Raw genomic sequence first — 17,439 nt, 5'->3', positions numbered from 1 at the left:
TTTATTTTTTCTGATGCTGAGGATTGAGCATCAAGAGAATATCAAACCTGTCTGACTTTTCCAGACCTTGGAATTTATGATCTTTGACACACTCCTTTCTCTCTTTGTCATTAAATATGAAAGATTTAAGGGCCTTGCATATGCTGGTTTTTTGATGAATTGTTTTCCTGGTGTCTCCAGTTGATTGAAGAAATTCTTATCATGCATTAACTTTTCTAGTCTTTTGAAACCTATTACTGTTTTTGTTTTTAACCATGTCTCTAAGGTACTGGTTAGTCTGCTCAGACCCCGCCTGTCTTTTAGTTTCTGAATTCTCAGTTCTCCAAAGTTAACCCTGCTTTCATATCTTGAACCTCCTTGTTCCCTTCATTTTCTCCCTACTCTCAAGCTTGGCATCCATGCTTAGCAAATAGTAGCATACTTTTCAGTTTCAATTTCTTCACACTCCTTCTCTGCTTCAAACATATATATACTTCTTGATCCTGATAAGGACTTTTTGCTTTGCTATTTCTCTCCTCCAAAATGCCACTGGTTTTTTGTTGTTTCGCTGCAGTTTGTATCCACACTTGCTGCCTCTGTTTCCTTATTTTTTTCCCATGAGTAAACAGACTGCTTGGAAGTAGGTAGTAATTGTTGGGAGTGAAAGACAAATGAAGCTATTTTGGACTAATTGTGACAGTCCCATGGAAATGCCTGTGATCTCTCACCATAAAAGGTACAGACTCGTGACAAGAACAGGACTGTAGCAGAAGTTCAAGAAGGCCTCCTCATTCACACAAGCAAAAGCTATGCGAGTTAACAAGTTCTTTAAAGTAGAAAATAACCAACAGATGGAAGCAGTAGATCTTTTAAGGAATGTTTATAATTAAGGAAGAGAAAAAGAACAATGGATTATAGAAGTTGGATAGATGTAGAACTAGCAGTGATTAAAATTTCAGAACTTAACTATTAACTTTTAGGGTGTTTGACTCAAAAAAGTTCACGAATACTCTATCTCCTATCCTTCTTTCCCAGGTCTTTGGATTTAGCAAAGCCTCCCAAGATCCCAGAGCTTCTTATTTTCTTCTCTTTGCTCTTTATGGGCTACCCATCTCTCCCTATCCAAGGCAGTATACACACCATTATACATACCCTTACCCCATACTAAGATAGAAAACCATCATGGCTCTCAGCTGGCATGCAGATACACAGAAGGACAGGTGTAAGGATCTGGTAAGAGAATGTAAATGAGTAGGAGAAAATAACAGTGTGAGCCATAAGGAAAGTGACCATTAATCACCAATATCCAGTTTATTTTGAAGATTATCTTGACAGTAGTTTGTTTCATTGTCATGCATTAAAATCTCTGGTAATCTTTTCCCTTTTCATGTTTCCTCTTATATATTAGACATATGGTCAGAGATCTTTTCTGTTTGTTTGTTTATACCAGGGATTGAACCCAGGTATTTCAGTCAGTTTGTTTGATGCTCTGACTAAAGGATCTGATCAGAACAATTATAAAGGAGGAAAAGTTTGTTTGAGGGCTCACAGTTTTAGAGGGCTCAAAATAAGGCTGAACATCATAGCAGAGTGTGTGGCAGAGGGAAGCAACTCACATCATGGTGATCAAGAAGTAGAGAAAGTCTCTACTTTCCAGATACAAATACATACACCAAAGCCACACCCTAATTCCTACCTCCTCCAGCCACACCCTACGGGGGCTAAGATAACCCAGTCATTTCTCCTCCGAACTTTATTGCATTGTCTCACATGTGAGCTTTTAGGGGACACCTCACATCCAAACCATAACACCAAGGATGCAGGGATGCTTAACCACTGTGCCACATACCCATCCCCATCCCCTTTTTGAGACAGGGTCTCACCAAGTTTCTTTTTTTTGAATTGGTTCTTTTAGTTATACATGACAATAGGATTTATTTTGACATCATTATAAAAAACATGAAATATTTGTTCTAATTCAGCCCGTAGTACTTCCCCTTCCCCTCCCTGTTCCCTTTCCTTTACTCTACTGATTTTTTGCTATTATAGTAGTTTTTTAAAATTAGTGTCTTGAGAATGTACATGATGGTGAGAATCACTCTGGTGTATTCATATATGTATATAGGGAAGTTAGGTTAGATTTAGTCCACTGTCTTTCCCTGTTCTGTCCCTCTTCCCCTCACTTTCATTCCCACTTTGTCTACTCCACTGTTCTTTTTTCTGTTGTTGAATGCCTTTCTTTTGCCAGCTTGTTCAATTGTACATTTCGTTGCCAGACAGGATGATTGTCTTTTTTCTGTCTGTATTCTGCAACCTAACATACTATTTTATGCTCAGTATTAGATTAATGGGTGGTGGGTAGGGAGGTGGATGGATAGATGAATTTTTTAAAAGTCTGTTTTAGAAGATTTTAATTTTAATGGGGATGGTAAATCTAAATTTCTTTCAGGTTGATTAAGAATAACTATTACATACTACATTAATATTTTTATGTGCCTAGAATCAGAAAGGTATTAAGCCATTACAGTTACCAAAAATTTGCTTGTTTTCCTAAGTAAAATATTGTATGTTGAAATTTGACTGACTTTAAGTAAAATAGCTTAGGATCTTCAAAAATATAGTGTGTGTGTGTGTGTGTGTGTGTGTATTAGAGAGAGAAAGAGCACGCATCACCATTACATGTCCGATCCACAATATTAGGTTCAATCCTTTTTATTTTTATTTTTTTAATTCCTATGGTCAAAACCAGGGCCTTGTACTAGGAGGTAAGCACTGTGCCACTGATCTAAATCTCCAAACCCTTAAAATAATTATTTCTTAAGGTACCTGTACAGAACTTGATTCTTTAAAGAAAGCTAATCTATGCAGTGGACGGAAATAGCCTTATCACATACAGGTAAAAAGCCTATTTCACAACTTAAAGCTAGCAGTCTTTTTTTTTTTTTTTTAAGTTAAAAAATATAGAATTGAGATGACCACATTGTGCACTCCTATAATCACAGGTACTCTGGAGGTTGAGAGAGAATGATTGCAAGTTCAAGGCCAGCCTCAGCAACTTAGACCCTGTCTCAAAATAAAAAGGACTGGGGAAATCTGGGAATAAAAGGAAAAAAAAAAATAAGCATTGGTTCCTGCCATACTGAGTCATACCCTGTGAAGTCTCCTGAAAACTTTAGCACTGTATCCCTGCAGATATTCTGTAACAGCCTTTTCAGAAATGGGAATGGCCACCTTTCCCAACCCTGGCCTCACAGTATTCCTCAAAGCCTGTCACCACCTGACCTTGTATGACCTGCTGCCACATGGCATATTCAAGTTGTGAACCATCCAGCTCCTATACTAGTGGGGCATCTGGTCCTTGTCTGCTTGTCTAAATCTGTAATCCAGCACTAGAAGAGTTTAGCACACAAAAATACCCTCAAAAAATATTTGTGAATAAAGATTGAATTTTTGAATGAAAAGAAGGCGGGGGGGTAGCTCTGTGTTACAGCACACCTACACCTGAGTTTAATCCCTAGTGCTGCATGCATTCATGCGCGCGCGCACACACACAACGTATGTGTATCTCTCTCTTTCTCTGTATATACATATGCATATATATATATATATAATTGGATAAAAAATATTTTTTAAAAAAGCAATAAGATTTTAAATAGATGTTTCTTAAATCCTGCTTTTAGTAGTATCTAGATAGTTGGGTGGGTTAGCCTGTACATATACTTGTACATGTACATATACATACAGACACAAAATAGACTGCACTTATATTCCTTGTTATAAAACCTTCACTTTCAATTCCTGTAGTTAAGTACTACCAGAGTTGGATGGCATATTTAAGTCAATGCAAGATGGAAACTTATCTTACTAATATGTTTACTCTCTAACTTTTAGTTCTCAGACATATCTTAATTTTAGCAGATAGCACCTTTTTGTATATCATAACAAGAGTAATGATAGAATAAGCTCTGTTTCGGGGAGTTTACTGTGTAAGTTGATTACTAGCTCATTGATATGGTTTGAGATGGATATAGGTTCATTATGTCTTCTTTTTTTGTTAGACTGGTATCTTATTGTTAATAATACAATAATTTCATATACATTTAAGAGTGGGCTCTAATATTTGTGTCTTCTCTAGAACTGTCAAGTAATCCACCTTTGGCTACCATCCTTATTCCTCCTCATGCCCGAATTCAAGCAGCTGCTTCCACCCCTACAAATGCCACAGCAGCCTCAGGTGAGGATATAAGTGTCTTCTATAAAAATATATTCTGTTTTCTAAAAAGATGATTACCCCTGTTTCATTTCATAGGATAAGTATAAACATTTCATTTCATTTAAAGATCCAAAAAGGCACAACCAAATGAGTAAAAGTGAATAAAATACTGCTTTAGTTCCAAAATGCACAAGATAAAAGCACTCCATAAATACTTCATGTATGTACTTTATATATAAGATATAAATATCTAATTAATTTCTTGGTTAATATATATCAAATGAGATGCTTATAACAGAAAACAGTTTGTACAATATAATGCTATTTAGGATATTTCACTATAGTTCTTTTTATCCCCTGAATGTTAATGATATTAATATACTGAGGAGGCAAATTTTTAAGTATACAATATAGATTGGTATAATTTTTAATCATTTGGAAGGGCTAAAGGTATAATGAAAATACATTTAACCAAGTTTTAGCTCCAGGTGTGACTAGATTCTTGTCTAGACTACAAAGTTAGAATTGGAGTGTGCTGCTGGTCCCATAAGCCAGCTAATAACAGGGCCTAATTTCATGAGAATCACTGTCGTTACAAATATTTTGAAAATCCCTAATTCTTGAATGAATTGAATTCCTCCAGAGAATGGCTGGATGCTATTTTACATGAAATTAGAAACATAATAGGTAACACAAATAGGGGCTCAGAATTTGGTGCCCCCCTTTAAAAAAAAAACCAACAGAAAAACTGGTGGCAGAAGCTTACGCCATTTTCTTTTAGTTATCACACTGAAAAAGATCAGACCATATTTGCTTATGGGAATTTATGTTACAGGAAATTAAAAAAAAATCTTTCATTATAATTCTTAGTACTCAACAGTAATGGTGAAAATCCATCTCCTATTGTCTGAAACAAAGCAGTTTCTGTCCAGTCTTAATCTTTTTAGTCAATTTTTACAATGTTGCTAATAAAGATTAAAAAGATTTCATTCTCATTCATGTCCTACCTTCCAGGAAAATTCTATAAAGAAAGTTTCTTTTAGCTCCATTTCCACTAGCACATGCTACCTGGAGAAAGTCCTTTGAACTTTACTAATAAGTATTTTATTTGTTTTCTCAATCTATAAAATGTGTATCTTGGAGGGTTAGAGCTTCAGGCATCTGAATTTGACTCCTGACTAAAGGCTAGCTTGATATCTTGTGCCATATCTTTCCTAGGAATAGGAAAAAGAGTTGATGATGCATTCCTAAGGTGAATTTCCTCTCCTTTTCCCTTATTATCATACACAAAATTAACAAAATAATAGTAGAGATTATGAAGAGGAAAAACTTTGATCTCATTAGTGTAGTTTATTACTTCAATTAAATGTAAGCTTAGGCTATACTTTGATTCTTATGATAGTCTTATTTGTTCTGTATCAGGAATGACACTAATATCCGAAACATGGTTTTACAATAGATGCATTTCTATTTGGAACAGCTTGAATAGGAGCATCTTAAGTTAGCTGCATATAATAAACAATACATCTCAAACTATCAAAATTTTATCTTTTAGAGGAGCTGACCTGTCATGTGACATTTTTAACCATTTTAAACATTTTTGTCTGGTGAGTGGAAACACACTTAAAATCGGCTTTAGAAAGATTGGTTTGGGGGCTGGGGATGTGGCTCAAGCAGTAGCGTGCTCACCTGGCATGCGTGCGGCCCGGGTTCGATCCTCAGCACCACATACAAACAAAGATGTTGTGTCCTCCGAAAACTAAAAAATAAACACTAAAAAATTTCAAAAAAAAAGAAAGATTGGTTTGGGGAAGAGTATAATAAAGGTGCCGCAGTCCGGCTGCAGCAAAATAACTGGGGTGGGGGTGTGGGGGAGTGGGGGACGAACAACTTGTGTACATTAATACAGCAGGAGTGGGAGCCATTTATTGTAGGACAGGAGGGGTATATTACACACAGCTTATCTTAATTAACATAAACTAGATACAGCAGTCAACCAATAAGGAATCTCCACACTTAATGGCTCGCTGGCGTTACTTCACAAACCACTCCCTCTGGCAAAATGCCAGGCGCCATCTTGACTTGTTTACAGCTCTTAACATAAAGGAAATAAAGGAATCAAAGTATACTTAAGTTCTCAAGTGTATTTACACACTTGTACATGTAAACACAAAAAAGCTAATTTGATTAGCTAAAATATTCTATCTTGCTAATATGCCAATAATAGAAATATTAATTTATTTTAATATTTCTATTATTTATAAAGTAATTATAAATTACTTTATAATTTTCTATTATAAAGTGTAATATTTAATACTTTTGTAGCTTTTGAGAATTTGAAACATGCTTAGGGCAAATTAGGAACTGAATTTTAATTTTTATTATTTAATTTAAGTAGCCAGTTGTAGCTAGGAGCCACCATATTGGAGAATGCAAATAGAACATTTCTGTCATTGCCACTGGACCATACAATGAGCATTTTTTTTCAAAAAATATTTTTTTAGTTATAGATGAACACAATATATTTATTTATTTATATTTATGTGGTGCTGAGGATCAAACCCAGTGCCTCACACATGCAAGGCTCTACCACTGAGCTACAGCCCCAGCCCACATGATCATTTTTATAAATTAAAAAGCTTTATCTTTAAACCCACAGTTCTGTAATACTGATTCATGATAGCAGAGCCTTTGGAACCCCACCTCCTATGTTTGTTCTCTGTCCTGTCCTCCCAACATGTTTCCTTCATTTCTACTTTCTTTTTATTTAAAACTTTAGCAACAATTTTAAGTGTGAGACCTTCCATTCACTATACCTTCCACTCTCCATTTGCATGTTTGATCGATCACGTTAGGTGCAAGAAAAGTGGATGGGAGTTGGTGATGTTTATTGTGGGTGGGCAGTGAAGAGGCAATGAGGAATCAAGGCAAGAACTCTTGAGTTTATGACTTGGGCTTCTAGGTGGGACAGTTTCCCCAACTATCAACACTTACAGACCTCTGTGAATCTGGGGTTGGGGATGGGGGTGGGGAATGAATCATATCCTAGAAAAAAGTATATGTGTACCAGATATAGAATTTTACATATAAAATTTTATGTAGGATAAAAATCTCAACCTCATGGACTCAGCTAGAAACCTGACAGCTGCAGGTTCTACCCTTGGCTTCACTATGGCATTACCTGAGTCCTTGTTTATACCTCTGAAATTACATGGAATAAATATTGGGTTTACCAAGCATAGTAGCACCTACCTATAGTCCCTGCTACACAGGAGACAGACATAGGAGGATCACTTGAGTCCAGGAATTCAAGGCTAGGGCATTATAGCAAGACCCTATCTCTTTAAAAATTAAAAAAAAAAAAAAATGAAAGTACAAATTCCCTTTGTAATGTCTGATATAAAAGCCTTAGAACCAAAACCATTCATGGAAAAACAACTGTTCATCTGATTCTTGTTTTATACGGCTTATTAGGTATACATCTAAGGGACTTAGTGATGCTTTCATAGGCTTGTGAACACAAACCCTAAATGGCATTTAAGTTCTTTGATATATACATATGTATTAGTTATCTGTTGCTACATATAAAGTTACCCCAAAATTTAGTAACTTAAAGCAAGAATAAATGTTGTTTCTGTGAGTCAGAAATTCAGAAGCAGCTTAGCTGTATGGTCAGGGTCTTTCATAAAGTAGTTAAAATGTCAACCCTTTCGTCTTCTAATGGCTTGCCTAAGGCTGAAAGATCTGCTTCTGGAATGGCTTGTTCATGTGGTTAGCAGATCTACACTGGCCTTAGTTACATTCACCTTGTGGACCTCTCTGTATCTCACATTGTGATAGCCAGCTTCTGTTAGAACTGGTGATCCAAGAGAGAGGGCAAGATGGAAGCCACATGTCTTTTATATCTTAGCCTTGGAGTCATATACCATTATTTTGACAATTTCCAGGGTGGGAAGGGACTGCACTAGGGTTTGGACACCAAAAGGCATGAATCATTGGGATTATCTTGGAAGGTGACCCACCACAATCTATAAGGATGATGTTGTACCTTCCTACCTGTGCTTCTTCCCTCTAAAGTTGATAATTCTGTATCCTCTCAAATCTATACTGGATTTGATGGAACAGAGTTATTTTTCCATAGTAGCATCAAAAGGATGATAATGAGAATTGTTTCTAGGGAGGTTTCAGGTCTGTGGAATTCATCTCTAGAGCCATTTCCAGACTATCCCATTCAGACTATTTGAAAATTAGAAAATAAATTATTTGCTTAGTTCTTATTATAAATTAAATATTGTCTTAATGTAATATAACTCTTTTCGATAATGGACCTCTAGAAATCACACTGGATTTTGTTGAAATTAGTTCTAAATAAAAGTCCCTTTAAACTCTTCCATCCCTTTGCTAGGAAATCTTGTCTGCTGTCCCCTATTGCCCATAAAGGTCATCATTGTCCTCTGTGCTCTGCTCTTCCACTTACTAACTGTATGGTCTTAGTTATGTTAATCTCATTATGACTTATGTTTTCTGTTTGCCTGATGGTGGAGATAATTGTACATATTTCTCGTAGGTGCTATGTAGTCTAAATGTGATGCCTACAGAGAACTTAGTATGGTGTGTAGCACACTGGTAAGCAAGCACCCAGATATTTATTGTGATTTTGCTGGCACTAATATTTATTGTTATTGTGGTTATTGTAGTCACACTAGATTATGAAAATATATATTACATAAATAAAAATGTATTTTAGATGTATCATTTACCATTCTGTTTACTGAACAATTACTACATGCCAAATGTTATGGCACATACTTCAGAGGCCTTATTTTATAGACAGGAGGTATTATTACCATTTTGCCATTGAGGAAATTTAAGGGTAGAAAAGTGGAATAATTCGTTCCCAAATCACAAGGCTGTTAAGATGCACAAATTGTCTTTATACTCATAAATGTTCATGGAATTGGACTAGGTTAAGAAAGATGTATCAGTGTAAGCCAGGCATGGTGATACACACATGTAAATTTAAGGCCAGCCTGGGCAACTTCAGGTTTCAAGAGTATGTGTGACCAAAATAATTAACTGCTAAAATTTACTCATGAAATGATTTGGAAATAATTCTGAGAAAAATATGAGGTCATTTAATTATAATTCTGAGGAACATGAGTGTTTTTGTCAAATTTTACTGATTGAAAACTGAATTCATTTCTGGTTATATGTTCACATGAAAGGCCTGTGATTTTTATTATGATCATATAGACAGCTTTTGAATTTCTCCAAAGAAGGGTAAACTAGTTTGGTCACTGTCATAAGCTCTCAGGCGATAGCCAGTGAAAGGATATCTGAAAACTAGCTAGCTAGCTAAGTAGGATTCTGCTTAAGAGCAAATTTTTTTTAAGAGGATCACAGGTTTTTGTTTGTTTGTTTGTTTGAATATTTATTTTTTAGTTATAAGTGGACACAATATCTTTATTTTATTTTTATGTCATGCTGAGGATTGAACCCAGTGCCTCACATGCTAGGTGAGCGCTCTACCTCTGAGCCACAACCCCAGCCCCTAAAGAGCAAATTTAACATAAATGGACAAGTTGCCTTGTAGGTGAGGTGTTTACTGAACTTGGTAAACAACTAGTGTCAGCCATCATGGCTAATGGCCACCATGGGCAGGGCTGCTCACAGTGCTAGTTTGCATGATGATGTAGTAGTCAAACACAAATGAATTCCTGATAGCCTCTCTCTTAAGTCTTGGGTTTGAAGACCAGAATAACAGTTCTGAGTATCTCATTCTAATGCTGAAATTGAGGTAAGTACTATTTGATGATGATCATGTCCTGAGTGTCATTCACAGCACAGGAAATGCAACAATAAGCATGGATTTATGTGGAACATTAGAATTCTGAAATAGCTTTGTGGTCTTTGAGGCTTTTGCTGGAATGTTGTTTTTAATGCAGCCTGTCCTTGAATCATTAAAATGAGTATTTTTTCCTGAGAAAGGCTTGAAGGAATTTGTGGTTAGGGAGGAATTAATGTTAGATTTTCAGTGCACAGAATTTGAATGCGCATGGATGGTACTACCCCTTTGAGCTGAGCATATCTATGGAAGGCCAGGGATCATGAATGAGGTATTAGACCTAATTGCTCACTAATTATTGGACAAGGCTGTCTACCTGTCTTTGAAAAGTAAGTTCTGTGTCCCGGGCTCTCTCATGCAGCTTACTCATGGACCTTATACTGATGAATTAGGATGACTCCAGCCATGGGCAATATAAACCATTAGCATGGACTCTGATGTTGCATTTATTTACACAACAGCAGTACTAGAAGCAGCTGCAGGTGTTTTGAAGAAATTAAATGAATTAACTATAACCATTCAAATAAAGAGGTATTCTCATTTCTTTTCCCAAAGATTGAGTTAAATGTATATAAGGGCAGATTTAGAAAGGAAGTATAGTTTTACATAGAGTGGCTATAGAAATGATAACCGAATAGCTAATCCTTAAGTAATAAAGTTCCTTTGTGTCCTTGTGAGTCTTTTGTGTCTCACTCTAATTCAGAAATTCAAAGTAGAAAGATCCAAGACCAGATGTTTACATTCATCTGTGACATTGGTTACTCTGCCTATCATAGGACAAGTGTGATTGCAGATCCCTTTAAAGGTTCCTGACAGACAAAAGCTTCTGGGTCTGCTTTTTGGTGTTACCAGCCTTGATGACCAAGAGCAGTGTGGCTTCTAAGGAGATAGCTCTTGGAAGTTGGCCATCCCAGTCAAGCAACCTCTCTTTCTCTGGGAAAAAAATGAAATCTTTGTGAGAAAAATTGACCAACAGTATATTCCTGGTGGTTGTGCATGAAGCAAATGATTAACCACTGAAATAGCAGGCTATTCCCTATCCAGGATGGAGAGCCAATCTGGAAACAACTAGATGGCCATTTAGTTAATGGATGCTATAAAATAATAATGGTTCTTTAAAAGAGGGGAAATGGGGATAAAAGTTGGTTGTTAATATACACATTTGTAGAGGATCAGGCAAGATAAGTTATTAGCCCAACATATTTGACTACAGGATGCTTTACTGTATCGTATTAAGTAAATTGGTACCATAGTGACTATTTCTTTTTTGCTGTCTTTCATCTCTATGAATAATGAAGAGTGGCTATACTTAGAAAACAAGCAACTGAGTTTGGTTTATATCAAGTACTTCTGCCTATCAACACTGACCCATTATTACTTTCATTTTCTTCATCCATTCAGCAAGCAGATAGTATATTATAACATGATTCAGGATTTTTAGTAAGTTTTCCAAGCTACGTGCTATTCATTTGTTTTTAAGTAAGCCCCTCTCCATCTGAGTCTTCATGAACTGCTGATCCCAGCTATAGTAAGAGCATTCACAGGAATGGTCTCTGAGTCCCTGAGTTGATAATTTAATCAAAGTCACTGTCTCCTCTGCACCAGGACCTTGCCAAGTCATGTACCTTAGCTTCTAAACAGGAAGAAATTTAGATGTCAAACTGTTGGCCATATTTAAACCAACATGCCAGAAAACAGTTTGGAAGGCCACAACAGCTCACAGTCTGCAGTTAAGGCAATGTACTTGTTTTCTTTAGAGAATTATGCCATTGTTCATACTCTCTTGGGACTTTGAATTTGCAGATGCTAATGCTGGAGACCGTGGACAGACCAATAATGCTGCTTCTGCGTCAGCTTCCAACTCCACCTGAACAGTCCCAAGCAGTCAGCTGCACAGGAAAAACCACCAGTACTTGAGTGTCACTCAGCAACACTGGTCACGTTTGGAAAGAAAATTAAAAAGAGAAAAAAAAAAAAAACTGTTCATTTTAGTGTTCAATTTTTTTTATTATTATTGTTGTTCTTATTTAACCTTGTAAGATATCTATAAATACAAAACAATTTCATTGTATTCTCACTTTGCGGGAGACCCAGAGGGTGGGAGGGGTAATGGGAGGGGGAAAGCGGAGCACTAGAAGACACAATCTCTCTCCCACGACAATCTTTTTTTTTTTTTTAATCAAAAGTCTGCTGTTGTACACTTTAAAAACAGGACTCCTGCCTCATGCCCCTTCCACAAGAGAAGAAACCTTGTTCTGTACTGAAGTATTTGTTTTGTTTTGTTTGAACTTTGTTTTCTTTTCAAGTCTAGTGTCAGACTTTGGCATAGTGCACAGCTTGAAATTGGTTGGGAGCTTAGCAGGTATAACTCAACAGGGGCTTACATGTCACTTGTAAAATTAATCCATATCCTCGGGTATTTGAAGACTTGGCTTTGGCATGTTGGTGGCAGGTGTGGCAGACAAAAAAGGAAATGTGTATCATTTGTAACCAAGGTAGGTCAATAAAGTTTGAAGCTGTAAGGGGGAGATACTGAATTGATTGGTTAAGTTTGGTTTTGTTCTTAGTCAGTACTACTGGTGAGAAAGCTGGTAAAGCAGGCTCCCAAAGGGGAGCAGCAAGCAGAACTCTAGTTCCATAATGGGGTTTTGTTTTTGTTTTTGTTTTGCCTTACCAAAGGTTCTCTGCAAATCTTTGTACAGTTTTAAATTAGTGACCTAGAAGGGGATTGGAAAGGTTGTTGAACAGGCTATACTGGCTGCACAGGTCAAAGGCACCTGGTGAGACTAGAGGAAGGACACAGGCTGGGGCAGATCTCACCACTGTGAATGAATTCGTCCAGATTTTTTTCTAAAGTTACTTCCCTTGGAAAGATATATTTAAGAGAGGACATTATAGTTAAGTAATGTGAACTGTAACAGTCTACTGCTTTATTTTTCATCTTTCTAATAGAAAAACAAGGTTTTAGGAATTGCCACCTTCTACACATAGTTATTTTAAATCCAAATCTAGACTCTATTTAATTTTAGCTTTTTTAACCTCATGCTTTTAAAATTTATTTATTGATGCATGCCCAATAGGCCATTATGATTTTAGGTGGTAGGAATATTAAAAACTACCTATCAAAATTATATAGTCACCTGTACGTACCTGCTGACTTCATAGGGAAACTGATGCTATAAATGTGTGTATATAGTTATATATACAGATACTCAATACTGCCTTTTCTTTTTTGTCTCCAGTATCAAAATTGACTGGTTGAAGCATGAAAAGAATGTTTCCCCACACACACCCAGTTAAGAGTTTTGTTTCTATTTTCTTTATCAGTGAATGGTGTAAGAATCAGTCTATTGTTTTGGGGGAAAAAAAAAAGCAATATTCCTTGGAAAGCAAGGAAGATTGAAGAATTATGTTTGCAGTAAAGAGATAGATTTTCACAACTACTTTGTTTTATACTTTTAAGGTTGGTATCTATGTGGGCCTTATATACTCTAAAATGAACCTTAGTCACCTTGGTGCTTATGGGCCATTACTTGACCTATGAATCTTTAAGGCACAATCAGTTATATTTTACATTTAAAAGATCACTTGAGTGATGGCCACTTTTTCCTCCTGCCCTCTCCTTCCCCACACACCTTCCAAGGTTAGCTGATAATTGTAGGGCTGCAGAGCTGAACCCTAGATTGTGTGTAATCTCCTTTACCCTCCTCATTGCCACTTAGGTCATGTTGGGGTCTCGCCCTCCAGGTGGTTAGGAAGTGGAGTCTCTTGGCAGCCCATGTGCAGGCCCTGAACCCTGTCCTGCTTCTTGACTTTGTGTGCAACTCTCCAAGAGAGTTATGCTGCCTGCTGAAGTGAATTGACACCCAGAAAGACAACTGTGAGCCATCTTAGTGTTCACTCACTGTTTAGCTAAGCTCTTGGGCCACAAAAGGGGTTTCTTAAACCTCTTGTTCTATCAGAGTTCATGAGAAAAGATAATGTTCAGTCAAACCAAATAAAATAGTGAATTTCGCTTTTTATAAAGTGCTTCTGAGAGCTAGTTAAGATTGAAAAAAATCTGAAAGTATTTGGCAGCATAGTTTCTTAAAGGAACTATAGACCATTACAGAAAGGATTTATAAAGAATCTGAACAGGTAGGTCTGTGACAGAGAAATGGACCTGTTTTCAGATCAAACTGCCCAGTCAGACGTTTGGATACGAACACTATTCTGGACTTGGTATACTTGCTGGAGTCCATAAAAATCAGTACTTATTTTAGGAAACACTTTTCCCCCCATAAATGGGGTAAGAGAAGAAGAGAGAAAAGTCAGATGCTTTTCTCTCACTTTAGTGTGTGTGTGTGTGTGTGTGTGTGTGTGTGTGTGTGCGCGTGCACGTGCACCGGGGTGCATGATTTTTCTTTCTCACGGATCATGGCGGGATCACAGAACTCTTTTATACAAGTGAGATCCAGGTCTCTGGATATCTTTTTGTAAATATAATAATAATAATTAAAAGCTCCTCACCAAATTCAAGCTTGTACATTATATTTTCTTTCAGTGTTCTTAAATTTAAGTTTTATTGTTTTGTATGTAAATATGTGGACCCAGGAACTGTTATTAATGAGCAAAAAGTTACTGTTCAGGGCAGTGATTCTGTTTAATAATCAGACAAAATGTAGACGAGCTTTTTAAAGCCATATAGTTTTAACTCTGTACAGTAGGTACTGGCCTGTATTATTGTAACAATAACTCTAGCAATGTATAGTGTATCTATATAGTTTGGAGTGCCTTCGCTTCCATGTGTTTGGTTTTTTTGTTTGTTTTTATTTTTATTTTTCATTTAAAAAATTTTATTTGGTTTCCTTTATCCACGTCTCCCTGTCCATCCCCTTTCCCTTTGAAATAATATAACTCACAACAGTATCTTTGCCCCCTCCACAATTAAGTTTCGGTGATACACCATGCTCAGGAGTGGGAAGAGGAAACCATGTTCATAATCTCATTTTATTCAAGCCCTGCATTTGTTTTAGTTCTGAATGTCTGTTTCCTCCTCTGTAGCAATGACCGTTTCATTTGGTACTTGGTCCATTCAGGGACTTAGTATAACACATGGAGCCCTAGAGCTGGAGGATATCAATAGATTAGATTTTGTTTATCTCTTCCACAAGCCCTAACCGTGGGTTTTACGAACAGCAGATTCTAGGAGCCTTCCATGCTCAAGCAGGCGCTCATTCTTCTTCCTCCCTCCTTCCCCACCTCCCCGCACCAGCCCCCTTACTGACTTCCCTCCCAAATGACACAGGAAGAGAAAACTGGTTTAGTATTGGGTTTTGATACATCAATGGTCTAAAATTCTCTCTTGCAATGGCTTGAAGTTAACTGCACAGAATGCCACCATGCCCATAGAAGGCTGTTCTAACAAGGGAACTCAACCCATTCTCTCCCTCCTGCCATCTCTACTCTGTTCAATGACATGTCATTTTAATTTTTTAAATCAGTTTAATTTTGACTGTGTGCCCAACATGAAGGCCTTTTTTGGAAAAAAAAATATATATATATATATTTTTGTTTTGCCTCCAAGTACTCCATATAAAATGTCTTGAATAGAAGAAAAAAACACTTTACCAAACCAAAGGTTGCTATTTTTGAAACATCATATGTTCATTCCAGCAAGGTAGAAGACTGCACCTTCTTTCCAATGACATGTGTCATTTTAAAAGTCCTCTTAATTTTTACACCCATCTTGGTTTGTGTTTGAATAAAGTATGCCTAACCAATCATCTCATCTGCACCAATGCTAAGGTTTCTGAGAGGACTATTATATTCTCTATCCCTGTGGATATAAAGACACTGGCATTTCATTTCTTTTCTCTTTCCTTTTTAAAGGATTTAACTTTGGAATCTTCCAAAGGAAGTTGGCCAATGCCAGATCCCCAGGAGTTTGGGGGTTTTTCTTTGGTTTAAACCAAAATTGTACCTGATTCATATTGTTCATGTTAGTGATCATCTAATCACAGAGACAAAACACTTTTCTCCCCTCTATAGAAAAATAAGCATGCTCTACAATAAAACCTGTCTTTTCTGGTAGAAACCTGAGCCACTGAAAATAAAGAGACAACTAGAAGCACAGTAGAGTCCCAGATTAAGGTCTTCCTTAGAGGCTTTGAAAGTAATCCCTGGGGTTTGGATTATTTTCACAAGGATTATGGTGTTTATTATTAGAGTTTTTGCTCCGTTTTGCACCTCTGCAATAAAAGCAAAATGACAACCAGTACATAAGGGGTTAGCTTGACAAAGTAGACTTCCTTGTGTTAATTTTTAAGTTTTTTTCTTATATCTGTCTACAGGCAGATACAGATAGATGTATGAAAATGTGCTTGCCTGTAAAATTTGCATTTATAAGTGTGTTGCCGATGGATCACTTGGGCCTGTACACATACCAATTAGCGTGACCACTTCCATCTTAAATACGAATCTAAAAAACAAAATTTATTATATATATATATAAAGGACTGTGGGTTGTATACAAACTATTGCAAACACTTGTGCAAATCTGTCTTGATATAAAGGAAAAGCAAAATCTGTATAACATTATTACTACTTGAATGCCTCTGTGACTGAATTTTTTTTTTCATTTTAAATATAAACCTTTTTTGTGAAAAGTATGCTCAATGTTTTTTTGCCCTTCCCCCATTCCCTTGTAAATACATTTCGTTCTATGTGACTTGGTTTGGAAATAGTTAACTGGTACTGTAATTTGCATTAAATAAAAAGTAGGTTAGCCTGGAAATGAAATTAAAATTCACAAGTGTGTGGTCTTTATTTCAGTACCCATCCCTCTCTTCACCCTATTTTGCCACTGCAGTAAGTAGTCACATCACCATCTTTAATTAGGGAAACATGAATCTTTATTATAAAAATCAAGGTATGAACACCACATCTCATTGTTTCAAATGACCTTACTCCACTGTATTAGCCACAAGAAGTGCAGCTTCCAGCTTGGAAACCTTTGGATTTGATGTAGAGGAATCTTTGTAGACACTGCTTTGAAAACAAAGGAAATGTCCCTAAAAGGGACAGTTGTAAAAATGTGTAAGAGCTGCTGTCTTCGATTACTGTGTGTTCATGGTTTGGTGTAGCTGTATTTTCTTTAACTTTTATCCTATTAGTAATGGTCTTTGGGGGTCTCTGTAAAATATATGAACACCACAAACTGTTGGCTTTACCTCCCAGGTAACCAACATGTTGTTTTTGAGTCTGCTCATTGCTAATACTGGATAATGTATGTAAACATGTTATGTCTCTTAGTGCAAAAGAAACATTTTTTAGGACTGGCAAACTGTCAGGCCTAATCTAAAGACTAGCTATAAGGTCATGTGACTGCTGCTTCAATAAAAACAAATTTATATTCGATAAA

General features: G+C 36.5%; 1 protein-coding gene across 2 annotated transcripts in view; it reads left to right on the top strand.

Annotated features, from left to right (window-relative positions):
• Window positions 1–17,439, top strand: part of Gsk3b (glycogen synthase kinase 3 beta) — a 164,051-nt gene extending 146,612 nt beyond the window's left edge. For both annotated transcript variants that reach the window (XM_046458003.2, XM_046458002.2), the window contains 2 exons: window positions 4,115–4,213; window positions 11,841–17,439. In XM_046458003.2, the coding sequence (XP_046313959.1) occupies window positions 4,115–4,213; window positions 11,841–11,908 (167 nt within the window). In that variant the 3' untranslated portion in view covers window positions 11,909–17,439. The remainder of the gene's footprint in view (window positions 1–4,114; window positions 4,214–11,840) is intronic.

The sequence above is a fragment of the Marmota monax genome, unplaced genomic scaffold (assembly GCF_021218885.2).
Source record: "Marmota monax isolate L192 unplaced genomic scaffold, Marmota_monax_Labrador192_F-V1.1 WCK01_AAM20220418_F8-fsc00052, whole genome shotgun sequence".
Classification (NCBI taxonomy): domain Eukaryota; kingdom Metazoa; phylum Chordata; class Mammalia; order Rodentia; family Sciuridae; genus Marmota; species Marmota monax.
Note: the sequence above shows the minus strand (reverse complement) of the source record. Positions and strands in the feature narration are given on the sequence as shown.